A 16,799-nucleotide genomic window follows, 5' to 3' on the forward strand; every position below is an offset into this window, starting at 1 on the left:
TTTGGTTGATATGGTTCACAGTGTGAAAAATAAAAAATATTAAAAAAAACATGCAAAACCATGAATTCAACTAAAAATGAAGTGCTACATGTCATCAAAAATTCACTTTCTGCATTCATACTTGAACTACTTCCCTGCTGATCTTGGTCCAGTGAGTGATGAACATGGTGAAAGGTTTCACCAGGACATAATGACCATGGAAAAGCTGAATCTGGGCAAATGGAACACATCAGTGCTGGCTGACTACTGCTGAGTACAAATGAAAATCAGTGGTAAAATATTTTTAGTTCAGTTGAACGAACACAATGTGTCAGCATCAGTATGAGGTTTAAACAAGTTAAATTCAATAAAAGTTTATTAAATGTTTCTCCAACGCTTTTAAAAATTTTTTAAATTTAATTATTTGCATCATTATAGGGGGAAAAAAATAAATAAATAAAACATTAATCAAATACCCTCAGGAACAAAAACTTTTAACACTGCTGGGTACCTTAAACAAAAGTGTAACCTTTTTTCCATAGCACATTATTAACAGCATCAAATGCTTTTCTTTTTTTCAACAAATCAAAACTTATATCAGGATAAAAGAAAATCTTATCATCATTATAAATCAATGGGTATTGTCTTTCCTTTGCTTGCTTCGCAGCCAGCTCCAAGATCTTGACCAGAATCGAACGTGGCTTCTGATCTGACTGTGGCTTAGGTTGTTGCTCGATAAGCTCTTTCAATCTCAATATCTCCCTGAAATTCCGTTACCCCCAAAGTTTGCGGAATCCAACATTGTCAAAATCTCTTCATATCTTGCCTTTCATCGCCTTCCTGAAGTCTAACAATTTTTATATTATTTCTTCTACTAAAATTTTCTAACATCAATTTTTTGAGTTAATTATTCTTTAGTTGCAGCCGTCTCAGCTTGAACCTTCATTTGCTCTTTAACATGCTGAATTTCAAATTTATTACTTTTAATTTTTATGTCCATCATTTCAAATTTTTGTTCCATTTGAGACAGCATTCTCTCCACTTTCTTTGTAGAACCCTTATTTTCAATTATATCCTCATTACACTTTTTAACTTCTATTGTTAACTGTAACAAAGCTTGCTGGAAAGAATCCACATACTTCTTTATTTCAGTTGTAGATATACAAGACTCCTTTATTTTCTTCTGTTTTTTGGCCAAAACTCTGTGTTCAACAGACATTTCTTCTTCTTCCTGCTCCTCTTCTTCATCACTGAAGCTGGAGGCTTGAGCTTTTTTAAAAATTGCTTCCTTTTTTTGTGCTCTGGGCATGCGTGACTCCTCACACATGCACACTGTCACTTCTTCACCTGTGGCAGTCAGCCATTGTTGTGGTGGGACCTTGTACAGCGATGTTCAAGGTCTCTCCAGGTCTGTCACCAGGGCCACTTGACTTCCGGAGAGCCCCAGGATCCTTCTTCAAGGTAGGCCTCTTTCTTGTTCAAGTTCTTGAAAGGTAACAGTCAGTTTATCTCTTTTAGGAGGCATTGTTTATTGTAATGATGGCCTTCTGATAGCTTCCTCTTCTATTTTCTTGCAGTCAGTTCAGGCTTCTTAACTCTTTTTTAAAACATTTTCGTAGAGAGTAGAGGATTCAAGTCTAGCCCCACATCATCATGTGGCATGCCCCCTCCAACTCTGACATGACATAGCAAATCTGAGAACTTGTCTATCATAATCCCCAATTTTTTTTCAGGGAGCAAACCTTTTGAAAAAATTTGTTGTCCAGTATAATCTGCATCTTGGGTCCTGTTTTGGCAATTCAACCATTAATGAAATTATTCTTTCACTACTTACACTATCAAAACAATTCTGAAAACCTCAAAAACAACAAGATAGGTGTTCAGTATACGTTATACTTTTTGTTCCCATTGGGATCAGTCCTTGCCTGGAACATCCATCTAAAAAATTCTTTCTATAAAATGATTAAGAATTTTTAAAATTTACCTTGCTATTCTCTCCTTGTCAGAGTGCAATATCAACTCATCAGTAAATTTTTGAACTGTGTCACTTGTTCCAACAAAACTAACTTAAGCACATACAAAGTGAACAATTTTGGATTGCATTAAATATTGAGGTAAAATACAAATCTAAACCTGTATTTATGTATTTTTGTAAACCTGTATTTTTGTATTTCATAATGGTTTGACAGTGGAGTGCAAATCTCCCAGAGGGGATCTGGAAATGAGGGAAACCCAGAATCTTTCCACATCAAGTAATGAAAATACAAGTGCATTTCCATCATTACTGATAAATCACCTTTGTTGACCTCACCAAAGCCTTCGACACCGTGAGCAGGCTTTGGCAAATACTAGAGTGCATCGGATGTCCCCCAAAGTTCCTCAACATGATTATCCAACTGCACGAAAACCAACAAGGTCGGGTCAGATACAGCAATGAGCTCTCTGAACCCTTCTCCATTAACAATGGCGTGAAGCAAGGCTGTGTTCTCGCACCAACCCTCTTTTCAATCTTCTTCAGCATGATGTTGAACCAAGCCATGAAAGACCCCAACAATGAAGACGCTGTTTACATCCGGTACCGCACGGATGGCAGTCTCTTCAATCTGAGGCGCCTGCAAGCTCACACCAAGACACAAGAGAAACTTGTCCGTGAACTACTCTTTGCAGACGATGCCGCTTTAGTTGCCCATTCAGAGCCAGCTCTTCAGCGCTTGACGTCCTGCTTTGCGGAAACTGCCAAAATGTTTGGCCTGGAAGTCAGCCTGAAGAAAACTGAGGTCCTCCATCAGCCAGCTCCCCACCGAAGCCAAGCCAAAGAAGAAAGAAAGATAAATGAAAATGTTGAAAGCCCATTTGTAGAAAGATTTTAAAAAAAGACTAAATTTAAATAGCATCTATCACTTTCCAAGTAGACACAAAGTACTATCCAGCTAGAGAAGCATATTTGGGGAGATACTGCTGTTGTGAGGAAGCAGCCAATAGGAACACAGAGTACTTTCAAACAACAAAGTGATAATGACCATAAAATCCATTCCAGAAATGATGACCAAGGGATAAATATTGGTCAGTACTTCCTACTCCAAATTAGTGCCATGACATCTTTTATATCCTTGTGAGAGAGCAGAGTAGATCAGTCAAGATATCTCTTTCAAAAGACAGTAGGTCAATCCTATTGAAACCACATGGCAAGTAGAAATAGGAATAAAAATTACAGTTTAATAATTTAGCACTTGATCACAAACTTAAAAATTAATAAATAATGGGTAATATCTGACCTGGGAAGTACTTGCGCCACCTCTCACTGAGTGCATCATCCAGTGATTGAGCTGTGGGATAGTGTAATGTGCTACTTGTTCCTCTATTCCAAGCCCATTGTGAAGGCAAGGGAACGGTGTTGGGAGAAAACAAAGACCCACTGGACTGGGACGTACACACAGACAAAGGCATACTGCAACCAGGTGTTCGGATATTAAAAGCCTGTGATGTGGAGAAAACTGGTGATTGCTGCATTCCCATTGATCCAAGAATAGAAAGAACACTGTTAAGGTCGTGCGTGATCTTCTGAATGGAATTGCTGAGGTACTGTATGTTGGCATGCTGATTAAGGGGCCAGTCAGCCATCAACTCTGCTGTTAAAAAAAATGTTAGTATAAAAATTGAGAAATAAATAATACAGACAGATTAATGTATATTATAACTTATTCGTTATGTGGCTTTGAGTTAATTCAAGGGACAATTACAAAAGATCACTGGCTTGAAGACCAAGTTTTTTTAAAATAGCATGGTCAGCTCAATGCTATTACAGCACCAGTAACGAAGCTTCTAATCTGCCGCTGTCTGTAAGGAATTTGTACGTTCTCCCCGTGACCTGCATGGGTTTTCTCCAGGTGTTCCGGTTTCCTTCCACCCTCCAATATGCACAGGATTAATAGGCTAATTACATGTAATTGGGCAGCATGGGTTTCATGGGCTTGAAGGGCCTTCTGCTGTGCTGTATCATTAAAGAGGCAGCAAGGTTCGCAAAACATTGCAATGCTCTTCCAGAGCCAGTAACCTGGATTTGAATCCAGTTTTGTCTGTAATGAGTTTGTACATTCTCCTTGTGACTGCGTGAGTTTTCTCCATACATTTCAAAGATGTGTGGGGTTGATAAGTTAATTGCTCACAGGATGTATTTGGGTGGTATAGGCTTGTGGGCTGGAAGGGCCTGTTACCATGCTGCACCTCTAAATTTAAAAATATATATATAAAAAAAATAAAGTGATCGACTGGTGCATCACAGCTAGTTATGCTGTTCAGAGTTTATTATAGGAAACCACTGGTTGCTCCCTCTTGTTCCTTATCTTTGTTAATGTCAGCTGAGGGTAGGATTATCTTGACTGAAATGCACTCTCACAGTCAAATCAGTTGGTAAGTGGCATTATTGGTCGTCAGTATCGTTCTTGCTATCGACAATATTTCTGGGGCAATTTTAACAAATTTGAGAACAAAGTTGATGAGAAAGCCCAGGGAGCACCATGCAGCCTTGTACATTATGAGTGGCCACTGGAGTGGGGTAGTTCTGGCATGTACAACCATCATAGAGAAAAGGGGGAAAATAAGGCTGAAGCAAAATAAAAATGCAGATTACTTTTCTTAAAAGCAGCCAAGATGAAACTTTACGATAACCAGGTGCAAATAGTTGCTGCAATATCAACATAACAACTCAGTACTTAATTCCATTAACATAATACCTATGGTGAACTGGTCTTTTAACAATACAAACTTCCATCAATATGCTCATCTAATATTGTTCTCCCATTTGCTAGTTAACCATTTCAGACCAACACAAATCTCAATTCCCGTGTACTGATCTCTATTAACATTTCAAAACCTTCTTTCACTATATAGCAATGCAACTTCTTGTTTTTATGTACCCAATTTTGATCAGTTTATCGATATTTGAACCAGACAATTCTTGCTTAATAGATTTGTTATACTTCTAAATTCCGGAAAGCTCCAAAATCCGGCAAGTGGGGAGAGACTGGCGAGCCGGGTGGGCGAGAGACCGGCAGCGCAAGAGACCGGCAGTGCGAGTCTGGTGGGTTTGGGGGGGGGAGGGGGGAGACAAGCAGCATGAGTTGGGCGGGCAAGAGGGGAGACGGCAGCGCGACTGGAAGAAGGTGGGGGTGGATACGGCAGCACAATTTGGGTGGGCTTAAACCTGGCTTTCCGAAATCCGGAAAAATCAAAGATTCAGAACATACTGTCCCCCAAGGGTTCCGGATAAACGATTGTGCACCTGTATTTTAACTGAATTATGATGTAAGAATCACAAAAAATAAAACAAGTGCAAAAACTCATTGGTAAGAAAAATGAACAGAGGAATGATAAATCATTGCGAGTCGATATTTGTCATAGCAAATATCAAAACCATCGGGGAGCTTCTGATCTTGGCTTGATCAACCAAATACTGGTTCTATTTTATTTGTACCCTTGGCCCCACATATTAACCCAAACCACATGAAATCAATTTTCAGGTGAGTAAATATGGTCCAATGTTGAAAAAATACCATCATTCAATGATGGGAAAGAAAAAAGAAAAATGAAAAGGTAAAAATGCTGTCAAAGAGTTAAACAAAGCATGCAATGGAACAAGAAACTAGAATTAGCAAGGGAGAAACAACATTCAAAAGCTGATGAAGGAAATTTAAAATACCAAAAAAAAAATCCCAGAATATATTGCAAATGAAGACCAGACAGCATTTGTGAAGAAAGAAACAGAATTTTAACCAGATTTCTGATTATTGAGCCCATTTCACTCTTTACAAATGGTTCCTGGTAGTTGAACATTTCCAGCATTTTGTTTATAATATTAGAGGAAATACTGTTTAATGTGGAAGCAATAAAAGTTGCTTTTATGCTCACTTTTCTGCTGAGGATGGTCAATGCTGACAAAGCTGCTGACATCAGAGTCTGTAAGGTCAAAGGTGACAACTTTCTTGCCTTCTGTGACTTTTGGCGAGTCTTCATCTGAAAGCTAATCATTTTTGAATGTTTAAATTCAAGATTCCTTTTATTGCCATGTAATAGCACAAAAAAAAACCCATGATATACTTCAACATTTGTCTGCCGCAAGGCAAACAAAATTCACTCTTGGATCCCACTGCAGCAAATATATAAAAATATAGTTAGTTGAGTGTGTGTTAAGTTAGCTGTTTTCATCAGCACAGGAGCTAGTTTATGAGAAGGGACATTTTCCCTGACAAATGTAAAGGTCTATGGTAGCAAAGGTAGAAAGTAAACACACAGAAACACTAGAGGAACTTAGCAGGTCTGGCAGCGTCCACAGGAAGCAAAGATATATTACCAATGTTTTGGGCCTGAGCCCTTCCTCAAGGTATGAACAAAAAGCACGTGAGAAAGCTGGTGAAAAGGGAACAAGAGAAGGGGGAGGTGTACAGATCCCAACAGTCAAAAGGTGTTAGCTGGATATGATAAGAGGGCAGGAGAGAGGAAAGGTGAGAATTGATAGGGGAAGGGCAGTGGGGGTGGGGGGGGGGGGAGAGGAGTTTTTGGCTCTGTGAAATGAGGCAGAAGGAAAATTGGGGTGGGGGGGGCAGGTGCAAATAGAAACCGGAGAAGTCAGTTGGAGTGTGCCCAGACAGAATATGAGTTTTTATTTCTCCAATTTGAGTGGTGTCTCAGTCTGGCAGTGCATGAGACCATGAACAGACATATCAATAAGTGAATGGAGTGGGGAATTGAATCCATGATCCATGCTATTAGAACCATAGAACATTACAGCACCCAAACAGGTTCATTTGGTCCATGCTGAACCATTTTTTTTGCCTAGTCGCAATGACCTGAACCCAGTCCATAGCCCTCCATACCTCTCCAAAGTCTTGTTGAATATTAAAATTGAGCCCACATTTACCACTTCAGCTGGCAGCTTGTTCCACACTCCCACTTCTCTCTGAGACGTTTCCCCTCATGTTCCCCTGAAATTTTTCCCATTTCACTCTTAATCCATGTCCTCTGGTATGTATCTCAACTACCCTCAGCGGAAAAAGCCTATCTACATTTACTCTATCCCTCTCATAATTTTAAATACCTCTATCAAATCTCCTCTATGCTCCAGGGAATAAAGTCCTAACGTTTAACCTTTACCTGTAACTCAGTTTCTGCAGTCCAGGCAAAATCCTAGTAAATCATCTCTGCACTCTTTCGAACGTATTGATGTCTTTCCTGTGACCAAACCTGCACATAATACTCCAAATTTGGCCACACCAATGTCTTGTAAAACTTTATCATAACATCCCAACTCTTATACTCAATACTTACATTTATGAAGGTCAAAATGTTAAAGGCTCTCTTTACAACCCAATCCACCTGTGACACCAGTCTTAGGGAATTTTGTTTCTGTATTCCGAGTTCCCTCTGTTTTACTGTACTCCTCAGTGCCCTATCATGTTCCATGTCCTTTCTTGGTTTGTCCTTCCAAAATGCAATGCCTCACAGTTGTCTCTATTAAGTTGCATCTGCCATTTTTCAGTCCATTTTTCCACCTTGTCCAGATTTCTCTAGAAGCTATGAAAACCTTTGCTGTCCACAATGCCTCCAATTTTAGTGTCATCTACAAATTTGCTGATCCAATTCACACATTATCATCCAGATCTTTGATATTGATGACAAACAACAATGGTCCCTGAGGCACACCATTTGTCACAGAGCTCCAGTCTGATGACTTCTTTTATCCTTCCTGATTTCTTTCTTGAGGTTTTTCTTGCATTTTTTATACTCCTCAAGTTTGTTCCATGTTGCCCATACTTCTATACAATTCTATTTTCTTCTGAACCAGATACCCAATATCCCTCAAAATTCAAGGTTCCCTCTGCCTGCTAATCTTGACTTTAATCCTAACAGGAACAGACAGAATTTAGAATTTCAACCAAGACCCAGACTTATCCTTCTCCATAATTAACTTAAAACTAATGGTATTATGATTACTGGACGCAAAATGTTCCTCTACACATACTTCTATCACCTGTTTTGTCTCATTCCCTAATAGGAGATTGAGTATTGTTCTCTCTCTAGTTAGTACCTCTATATATTGATTTAGAAAACTTTCCTGAACACATTTGACAAACTCAAAGCCATGCAGCCCTTTTACAGTATGGGAGTCCCTGTCAATACGTGGAAAATTAAAATCTCCTACTATCACAACCGTATGTTTCATGCAGCTGTCTGCCATCTTTCAACAGAATTGCTTCTCCAATTCTCATTGGCAATTGGGCAGTCTATACTACAAACCCATGAATGTGGTCATACCTTTTCCGTTCCTCAGCTCCACCCATATAGCCTCAGTAGATGAGCCCACTGGTGCATCGTGCTTGAGGACAGCTACGATATTTTCCCTGACAAGCAATGCCACTCCTCCCCCTTTCATCCCTGCCCACCACCCTGTTCTATCGCTTATAAAGCAATGGAAACCCAGAACAATGAGCTGCCAGTCCTGTCCCTCCTGCAACCAAGTTTCACTAATGGTCACAATATCATAATTCCACATCCCAATTCACGCCCTCAGCTCGTCTGCCTTACCTGCAATACTCCTTGCAATGAAATAGAGGCACCCAAGAACATTTACACCACTTACGACCCATTGACTTCTAATGGTGCATGCAATTTTCACATGATCTTTTCCCTCCTCTATCTGCTCTGGCACTCTGGTTCTCATCCCCCTGAAAATCTAGATCAAACCCACCAAGGCAGCACTAGCAAATCTTCTCACAAGGATATTAGTCCCCCTCTAGTTCAGATGCAAACCATCATATTGGAACAGGTCCCACCTTCCCTAGAAGAGAGCCCAATGATCCAGAAACCTGAAGCCCTCCCTCCTTCATCATCTTTAGCCACATGTTAAGCTGCATTATCCTTCTATTTCTAACCTTCCTAGTGTGTGGCAAGGGTGGCAATCCTGAGATCACAACCCTGGAGGTTTCATTCTTCACCCTAGCCCTTAAGTCCCTGAAATCTCCGTGCAGGACCAACTCACCCTTCCTACCCACATCATTGATCACTATATGGACCACGACAAATGGCTGCTCACCATCCATCCTGAGAATGCCATGAACTCGATCTGAGATATCTTGGACCCTGGCACCAGAGGGGCAACATACCATCCAGGATACTTGATTTCTTCCACAGAACCTCTGTCCCCCTAACTATGGAATCCCCTATCACTACAGCTCACCTCTTCTTCTCCCTCCCCTTCTTAGCAAAAGGACCAGATTCCTTGCCAGAGATCTGATCACTGTGGATCGTCTCTGGTTGGTGTCGTCCCCCCAAAGGTATCCTAAATGGTGTGTTTGTTATTGAGGGGAACAGGCACAGGGATGTACTGCACTGCCTGCCTGTGCCCTTTCCCTCTCCTACTGCAGCAAACAGAGCCGAGATTCTCAACAAAGCTATCTCCCAGTCTGCATTCAGTCTCTCTGATGTAGAGAAGACCATAACAGAAGCACCGATACAGAAGATAAGCACTGCAGATTCACAAGTAAAGTGTTGCTTCACTTGGAAGGAGTGTTTTGGGCCCCAAATTGTGAAGAGGGAGTGGTGTAGGCACACGTGGTGCACCTCCCAGGGGCAGGTACCAAGGACCCAATTGGTGAGAAGGGAGGAGTGGACGAGGGAATCACAGAGGGAGCAGCCCCTGAAGAAGGCAGAGAGAGGAGGAATAGGGAATCACGTAGTTGGTTGTGGAAATGGCGGAGGATGATATGTTGGATATGGAGACTGGTGGGGTGGTAGATGTGGAGGAGGGGAATCCTGTCCTTGCTGTGTGTGGGGGTGGAGGTGGCCAGGGCAGAAGTGCAGGTAATGGAGGATATGAGATGAGGGTGATATTAATGGTAGTTGAGGGTAAGCCACATGGTTTGAAGAACGAGGGCATCTCTGATGGTGTAACAGGGAAGACCTCATTTTGGGAGAAGATGCATTGGAGGAGGAGGAATTGAGAGAAAAGAATGGAATCCTTACAGGGGACAGGGTACGACACGGTGCAGTTAAGGTAGATAAAGGATTTGGTGGGTTTGTAGAAGATGTCTGCCAAGAGTTTGTCTTCGAAGATGAGAGTTAGAGATCAAGAAAAGGGAGAGCAAGGACCACATGAATTTGTGGTCATGGTGGAAGTTCGCAGCAAAGTGAATAAAGTTGAGAGATCATAGGTGCATGAGACAGCACCAACGTAGTCGTTGAAGTGGCGGAAGAAGAGTTGAGGAGCTTTATCTGCATATGGCTTGCAGCATGGACTGCTCCGCACGGCCAACAAAAAGGCAGGCATAGCTGGAGCCTATGCGGCTAATAGGAGAAAGGACCACCACATTGTTCTTGTGGAACTCACAAACAGAACACTCTCTCCTTTGTGCTGTGTAATGTTACCTTTACCATCATGTTAAATCAGATGAACAATACATCCAACAACTCAAAATTGGATAGTTATAAAGCAGTGTTGATCACTATCAGCATTGGAATTGCACAGAATCTATAGCCTCATGGTCCAGCATATCCCTCACTTTATCATATCTATCAAGTCAGAGGACTAATGGTGCCATAAAGAATGCAGGACAAGCTGCACCAGACACAACTCAAAACAAGACCCAGTGAAACAGCAACACAGGGCTACAAGCAACAATAACAGTATGGAATGGACAGGGTTATGTATTCTGATAATCAACAGATCAGAATGAAGCTCTACAGTCCTGTTCATAAATAATGTGTTAATAGGACAATAAGGTTCCAAAAATATTCCCATTCTCAATTATGACAGGATCCAGCACAAGGGCTAAGAACAAGGGCGAACCATTCGGAAGTTATTTCGGCTTGTAGTGCCAACTGGATGATCCATCTCGAGATTCCCAAAGTCAGAGATCAGAAAAACATTTGGAAAAAGCTTGACACAATCCAGGACAAAACAGTCTGCCTGTATAGCACTCAGACCACTTTAAACTTTCATTCTGCCCACCATCATAGCAGAGAAGCAGCAGTGCACAGAAGTCTGTAACAGAACACAATCTCTTCCATTAGACAAGATATTGGCAGCACATGCAGGAAAACAAGGACACTGCATGGACACACCACCCTGATCTGGAAATATAATGCCATTCCTTCATTGTGGCTAGGTTTATATTATTGAACTCCCTCCCAGCAACTCCGTGGCAGTACCTCACTGGAAGGATGCAAAAGTTCAATGCTCATCACCATTTCCTAAAGGACAATTTGGAATGGGCAACATTGGTGCTTCTGTTATGGTCTTCTCTACATCGGAGAGACTGAATGCAGACTGGGAGATCATGCAAAATTCTTGAAAGATTAACAAGTAAATATCGCCTTTGGACATTGGTTCCAATGACAGAACCATACTTGCATTTAGGAATTTTGCGAGTGAGCTTCCGTTCTGTACTTCCTAACTCCATAGAGCTCTCCTTAAAGGAAACCCACCTCTTCAGCAAAAGATGACTCCAGTTGATTGAGTTTTTCTTCCTTCTTCCATAGCAATTCCTGCCCCTTCTTCATTGTTAACTTCATCTCATCAAGGTGTCTGGCTTCCTAGAGCATCACAGAAGGGCAGGAGCAATAAGCTAAGCATCCAAATAAATACAATGTTAATGCTTCACACCAAAAACAGAACCTGCACTTTGGAGATCATTCTTCCTCATCAATAAAAGGATGTTTTATCTTTCACTGTGGCAACTTGTTGGGGGTGGAGAGAGTACATACCAAGAGAAGATGAAAGTACAGCCTGAAGATGAAACTATGAAATTCATTGGACTTGCAAATAGGGAATGATCATTTTACATGGTTATCATAGAGATGCTTAAATGGCTGTGAAATCCTAGCAACAGTAGAGCTAGAAACGAACTCAAAGCAAAATAATTCAGTATTATGCAGGTTGAAAGGAAGAACCTCATTTTTATTGGTTAAACATGTCACAAAACATATCCTTACTTGTCAGGAAGGTGCAACAACAACTGAAAAGAAGAATGTAGGCAAGGCTACAGACCACCATCCTGTCAATTTTCTCTAGGAGATCAATCAATAGCATCCTGGGTGGCTGCATCACACTGTGGTACGGTTGCTGTAGAGCAGGGGTGGTCAACCTTATAATTTTTAATTTACACAACACGGTAATAGACTATTTCAGCCCACAAGTCCATGCTGCCCAATTAAGCTATACCCCCAGTACATACACTTAGGCCAAAAATGACCTGTTACTGTGATGTTTGTCGAAATTAAAACATTCCCGATCCTCCCACCCCATCAATGGGATTTACTGATATGTTTTTGTCTAAAAGGGGCTCACAAAATAATTGAGGATCCCTATCATCCCACACATGTCATCTTTCAGCTACTCCTTTAGGGCAAGAGATACAGAAGTATCAGAGCCAGAACTACCAGGTTGAGAAACAGCTTCTTCCCATGGGCAGTGAGACTGATGAATTACTGATATATTGAATTACTCGTATCAACCTTCAAGACTCAACTATTTAACAAAGCATGTATTTATTTTGATATTTTCATACAAGAACTGTGCATATATATCGTATGCACGTTGCACTGAGGACCAGAAGAGTTTCGAACAGTTGTACTTGTATATTTGGATGATAAACTTTAACACAAAGTTTATATTACCCACAAAGATTCTATTCCCTTCATACACTTCTCACAGAAGGTGAAGAAAATTGTGGAAAGTAGAAAATGCTAAATGGGGAAAGCTTCCTTTAACCTTTGTGTATTTCTGACCTCATTACCTGATCCATGTTTTTCCAGATGTCCTGCAGAATTTGAGAGTTCTCTGAGTCTTGCACCTGCTCTTGTGCTTTCTTCACGTCATGCCTCCACTGTTGCTTCGCTGACCTGAGTGCGGCCTGCCGCTTCCGAAGTGAGCGGGTTTGTTTTACAAGAAACTCCTTGGCTTTGTTGATAGACAGTCCTTCAGCGGAGATATAGTATCGCACACTGACAAAGGTAAACAAGCTAGTCATTTTAATTAGTGATACAAATCAGCCAGCTTCTTGCCTTTATTGAGATCAAAATTGTTTCTCCTCTTGTTCTTGAAATCAAAGGGACTTTGATTTTTGTTTTTCAGGACTGTAAGTCACCCCCAGTTTGTTTTCTCCCAACTATTTCCAGACTTTTTAAATGGTTTGATCATTCTCATCTTGATTTCCTAATTTAGTTAATCTTCACTCTTTAAGCCTGCCTGATTAGACATCATATTCTCAACATGTGATGAGATCAAGGATGATTGTCAAAAACTCTCTCAGTATTAGGGCATGAAACAGCAGACTGATTTGAACTCAATGTCCATATTATTGCTGTACAGTGATTTCCAAAAACACTGAAAGATGTTCCAAATAGTGTTAGTCTAAGTATCCTTCCTTCAGTTTGAGTGGAAGGAGAAAATCCTGTAAAGTCTGGACACATGAGACTGGAAATGTTGGAATCAGGAACAAAAACCAATCTGCTAGAGGAACTTAGCAAGAGGACCAGTGGGAGAATAAAGAATGGTCGTCATTTCAGGTCAAAACCCCATCTTGATGACCATTCTTTTTCTCCCTCTGATGCTGCTCAACTTGCTCAGTTTCCAAGCAGATTGCTTCCCCCGCCCTCCCTCCCCCCCCCACTCCCCACAAACTGTGAAGTACAATTTGTTTAGTATTTAATGTGGCTTTGATATATTAATATGGAAACTTAACAGTGGGGACTTCCACTGACAAATGTACAAAGTGAGGAAAATTCTACATTTCCATCTACATTCAGCTCCCTGTTTCCAATGTTTTCTACACGGTCAATGGAAGTAAACCAAAATATAGGGGCTACAGCCCCATTGATCTTTCAGTTAATTCAAGAGACTGGTGAAATGCTGTTATGTTGACAATATCAAAGTGACTTCATTGTAACTTTATTTACTCAGTAGCAAAATATGAGCATCACAGCTCATAATTATCTATGAACTGAATGGCTTCATGGCATTTCAGAGGACGATTAAGGACAGACTGGCTATGGAGACAACACTTCCTTACCTGAAGGACATCAGTGAATGGTTGAGTTTTTAATGACATTCTGTACTTTTATAGCCACCATAACCGATAATTCATTCGCATGAATTTAAAAAAATTACTCGCATACAAATTCTCCAGCTGCCAAAGTGGGGATGGCTCACGTCTCTGGATCATTAGTCAAAGCCTCTGGATCTTTAGCCGATAATTTAACTACCAAGTAGCACTTCCTTACGTGATGATAAAATAACCTAAAAATATTGTTTATTTCACACTTACTTATCCATGCTGACTTGTTCATCCTCAGTTCTGGGAAAGGAGAAGCTGCTGAGATTTGGGTACTATAGAATTAAAAACAAATAAAAATTTATCATTGTATGTTAAAATTATTTTTAAAAGTAAATCAACAATTCAGCCAACTAAATGAAGACATACAGATTAGACTCTGAATTGGCACTTGACTGAAACACTAAAATTAAATGCTTGGATGTGATAAACTACAGAAGAAGAATGTTTTACTATTTTGTTCACCTGTAATTGTTACCCAGAAGCAGACTGATGTAAACACCTCACCAAGCTATTTATTACCTATGTGGACAGAGCATAATTTCATAATAAGAGCAGAAGTAGGCCATCCAGCATGTTGAGCTTGTTTAGTCATTCAATAAGATTACTACTGATCTGGACACAGCTTCACTCTGCCTGTTCCCATAACAATCAATTTCCCTATTCAAAAATCTAACTACCATGTTTAAATACATTTAACGAGGCAGCCTCTTTTACAGTCATTGTGAACCCTTTTTTTGGCTATGGCTCCCTTAGGGCTCAGCTCAAAGTTTCTGGGCCCCCTTTCCTGTGAAGCAGTTAACTTTGGTTGCTTCTCCCCTACTGACTACTACATTAAACACAAAAAATTAGGATTTTAGTCCATGGGCTCTTTTAAATATCTCATGGCCCCCGTTGGAAATGGCTGCTCGATTATTTCATTGAGCAGAGAATTCCATAAATTCACTACTCTTTGGGAGAAGCAGTTCCTCCTTATCCCTGTCCCAAATCTAATTCTCCCAGGTAATCTAATTAGCAGGTGTGCAAAGTAATGCAATATGGTTTCCCTTCCATTCTGTTTAACTGTAAGAGAACTTCACATGAACTGACCCACCCAATTGCAAAGCAAATAAGTTTTTTTTTTAAGCAAAATTTAGCAAAGTCAGATACAAATGAAGCAATGTCACTCAGGCAGTCCTCAAGTGAGGACACTTTCACTGGTGAAGGAAGAAATATTCTGCTTCTGAGATCATGGGAAAGCCACTGGAGCGTTGGCCCATCTCTGTCTGGGCACAAGAATGGGAGGGCCTGAGTCAGAAACATGCTCTTAGGGAGAAAATGTTTTAATTTCTTTTTTTGGAATATTTTATTTAAAATCAACACGTACATAACAGCAATCAATACATCATAAATCACAATAATACAGAATTTACAAATATATGCTGATTAATATTCAAGAAAGGAAAAAAAGAAAAAAGAAAAAAAAGCATAAAAAACCCCCCAACAAATCCCTCCCCCCTCTCCCTAATCCTTACAAACCTAAATCTAAAATACCTAATAATGTAGCTATATATTAATTTGGATTGCTTTGGAGGATGCTCTAGGATATCAAAATTTTTTTCCTAACAATACCAATACTCGTTTCAGGGAAAGCTTCACTGGTTGGAGGATTCAAAGAAACTATTTATAGTTTTAGTCACATTATTTGAGCATAAAGGCTCCAAACTTGTAAAAATACAGAATATTTACCTATCAAATTATGTACATTTTTTTTAAAGGATACAACTTTGAAGCTCTGCTTGCCATCTTCCTCATATTAATAAAACGTCTGATTTCCAGGTAACAGCAATACATTTCCTTGCTATTACCAAAACTAATTTGACAAATTTCAATTGAAAATCTGATAAAGATAATTTAGGAGTTATATTCTCAAAATTTCCTATCAACAATAATTCAGGATTTAATGGAAAAACAACATCCGTAATTCATTGTAAGAACTTACTAATGGAAAGCCAATAAGGTTTAACCTTTGAACAAGACCACATAGAATGAACAAAAGTTCCAACATCTTTTCCACATCAAAAACATTGATTTGATGTATCCGATTTCCATTTATTCAGTTTCTGAGGTGTAATATATAAATGATGTAAAAAATCATAATGAAGCAGTCTACATCTTACATTAATTGTATTGGACATAACTTCTTTACAAAAATCTTGCCAAACCTGCTGATCTATTGATATACTTAGATCTTGTTCCCATCTTTCCTTTGACTTAAACAAACCTAATGTAGGTACTTTTTCTTGTAACATCATATATGCTATTGCAATAAATTTTTAACCATTCCATCAACAATTAACTGTTCTAAATCTGCAGGATCTTTTAAAATCATCAGATCCTAATTTCTCTCTTATATAAGATCTTAATTGAAAGTAACAAAAAAAGTGAATTGCAAGGAATATCATAATTTTTAATTGATCAAATTACATCAACCTACCATTATCATAACAATCTCCTAATTTAGAAATTCCTTTATTATTCCAAATATTTTTAAAAAATTTTGAAAAAATTAAAAGAGGATTAATCAATGGCATTTTTAAAGACAAAGGATTTCCATCAATTTCTAATTTTATTCCAAACATTAAGCAAATGTTTCAATATTGGAGCATCTCTATCAATTGTCATCAACCTCGGTTCACATTTATAAATAAATTCTTCAGGTATAGTTTCTCCAAT

The 16,799-nt window shown here is 39.5% G+C and overlaps 1 protein-coding gene across 14 annotated transcripts in view; it reads right to left on the reverse strand.

The window, feature by feature from the left end:
* Positions 1-16,799, reverse strand: part of LOC138741246 (centrosomal protein of 164 kDa-like) — a 177,493-nt gene that overhangs the window by 19,607 nt on the left and 141,087 nt on the right. For 10 of the 14 annotated variants that reach the window (XM_069895013.1, XM_069895014.1, XM_069895015.1 and 7 more), the window contains 5 exons: positions 14,298-14,359; positions 12,768-12,975; positions 11,458-11,565; positions 5,887-5,998; positions 3,255-3,608 (listed from right to left, as the gene is read on the reverse strand). In XM_069895013.1, the coding sequence (XP_069751114.1) occupies positions 3,255-3,608; positions 5,887-5,998; positions 11,458-11,565; positions 12,768-12,975; positions 14,298-14,359 (844 nt within the window). Of the gene's footprint in view, positions 1-121; positions 247-3,254; positions 3,609-5,886; positions 5,999-11,457; positions 11,566-12,767; positions 12,976-14,297; positions 14,360-16,799 lie in introns of all 14 variants that reach the window. The other 4 variants (XM_069895012.1, XM_069895011.1, XR_011343422.1 and 1 more) reach the window with 3 other exon arrangements.

The sequence above is a fragment of the Narcine bancroftii genome, chromosome 8, assembly GCF_036971445.1.
Source record: "Narcine bancroftii isolate sNarBan1 chromosome 8, sNarBan1.hap1, whole genome shotgun sequence".
NCBI lineage: Eukaryota > Metazoa > Chordata > Chondrichthyes > Torpediniformes > Narcinidae > Narcine > Narcine bancroftii.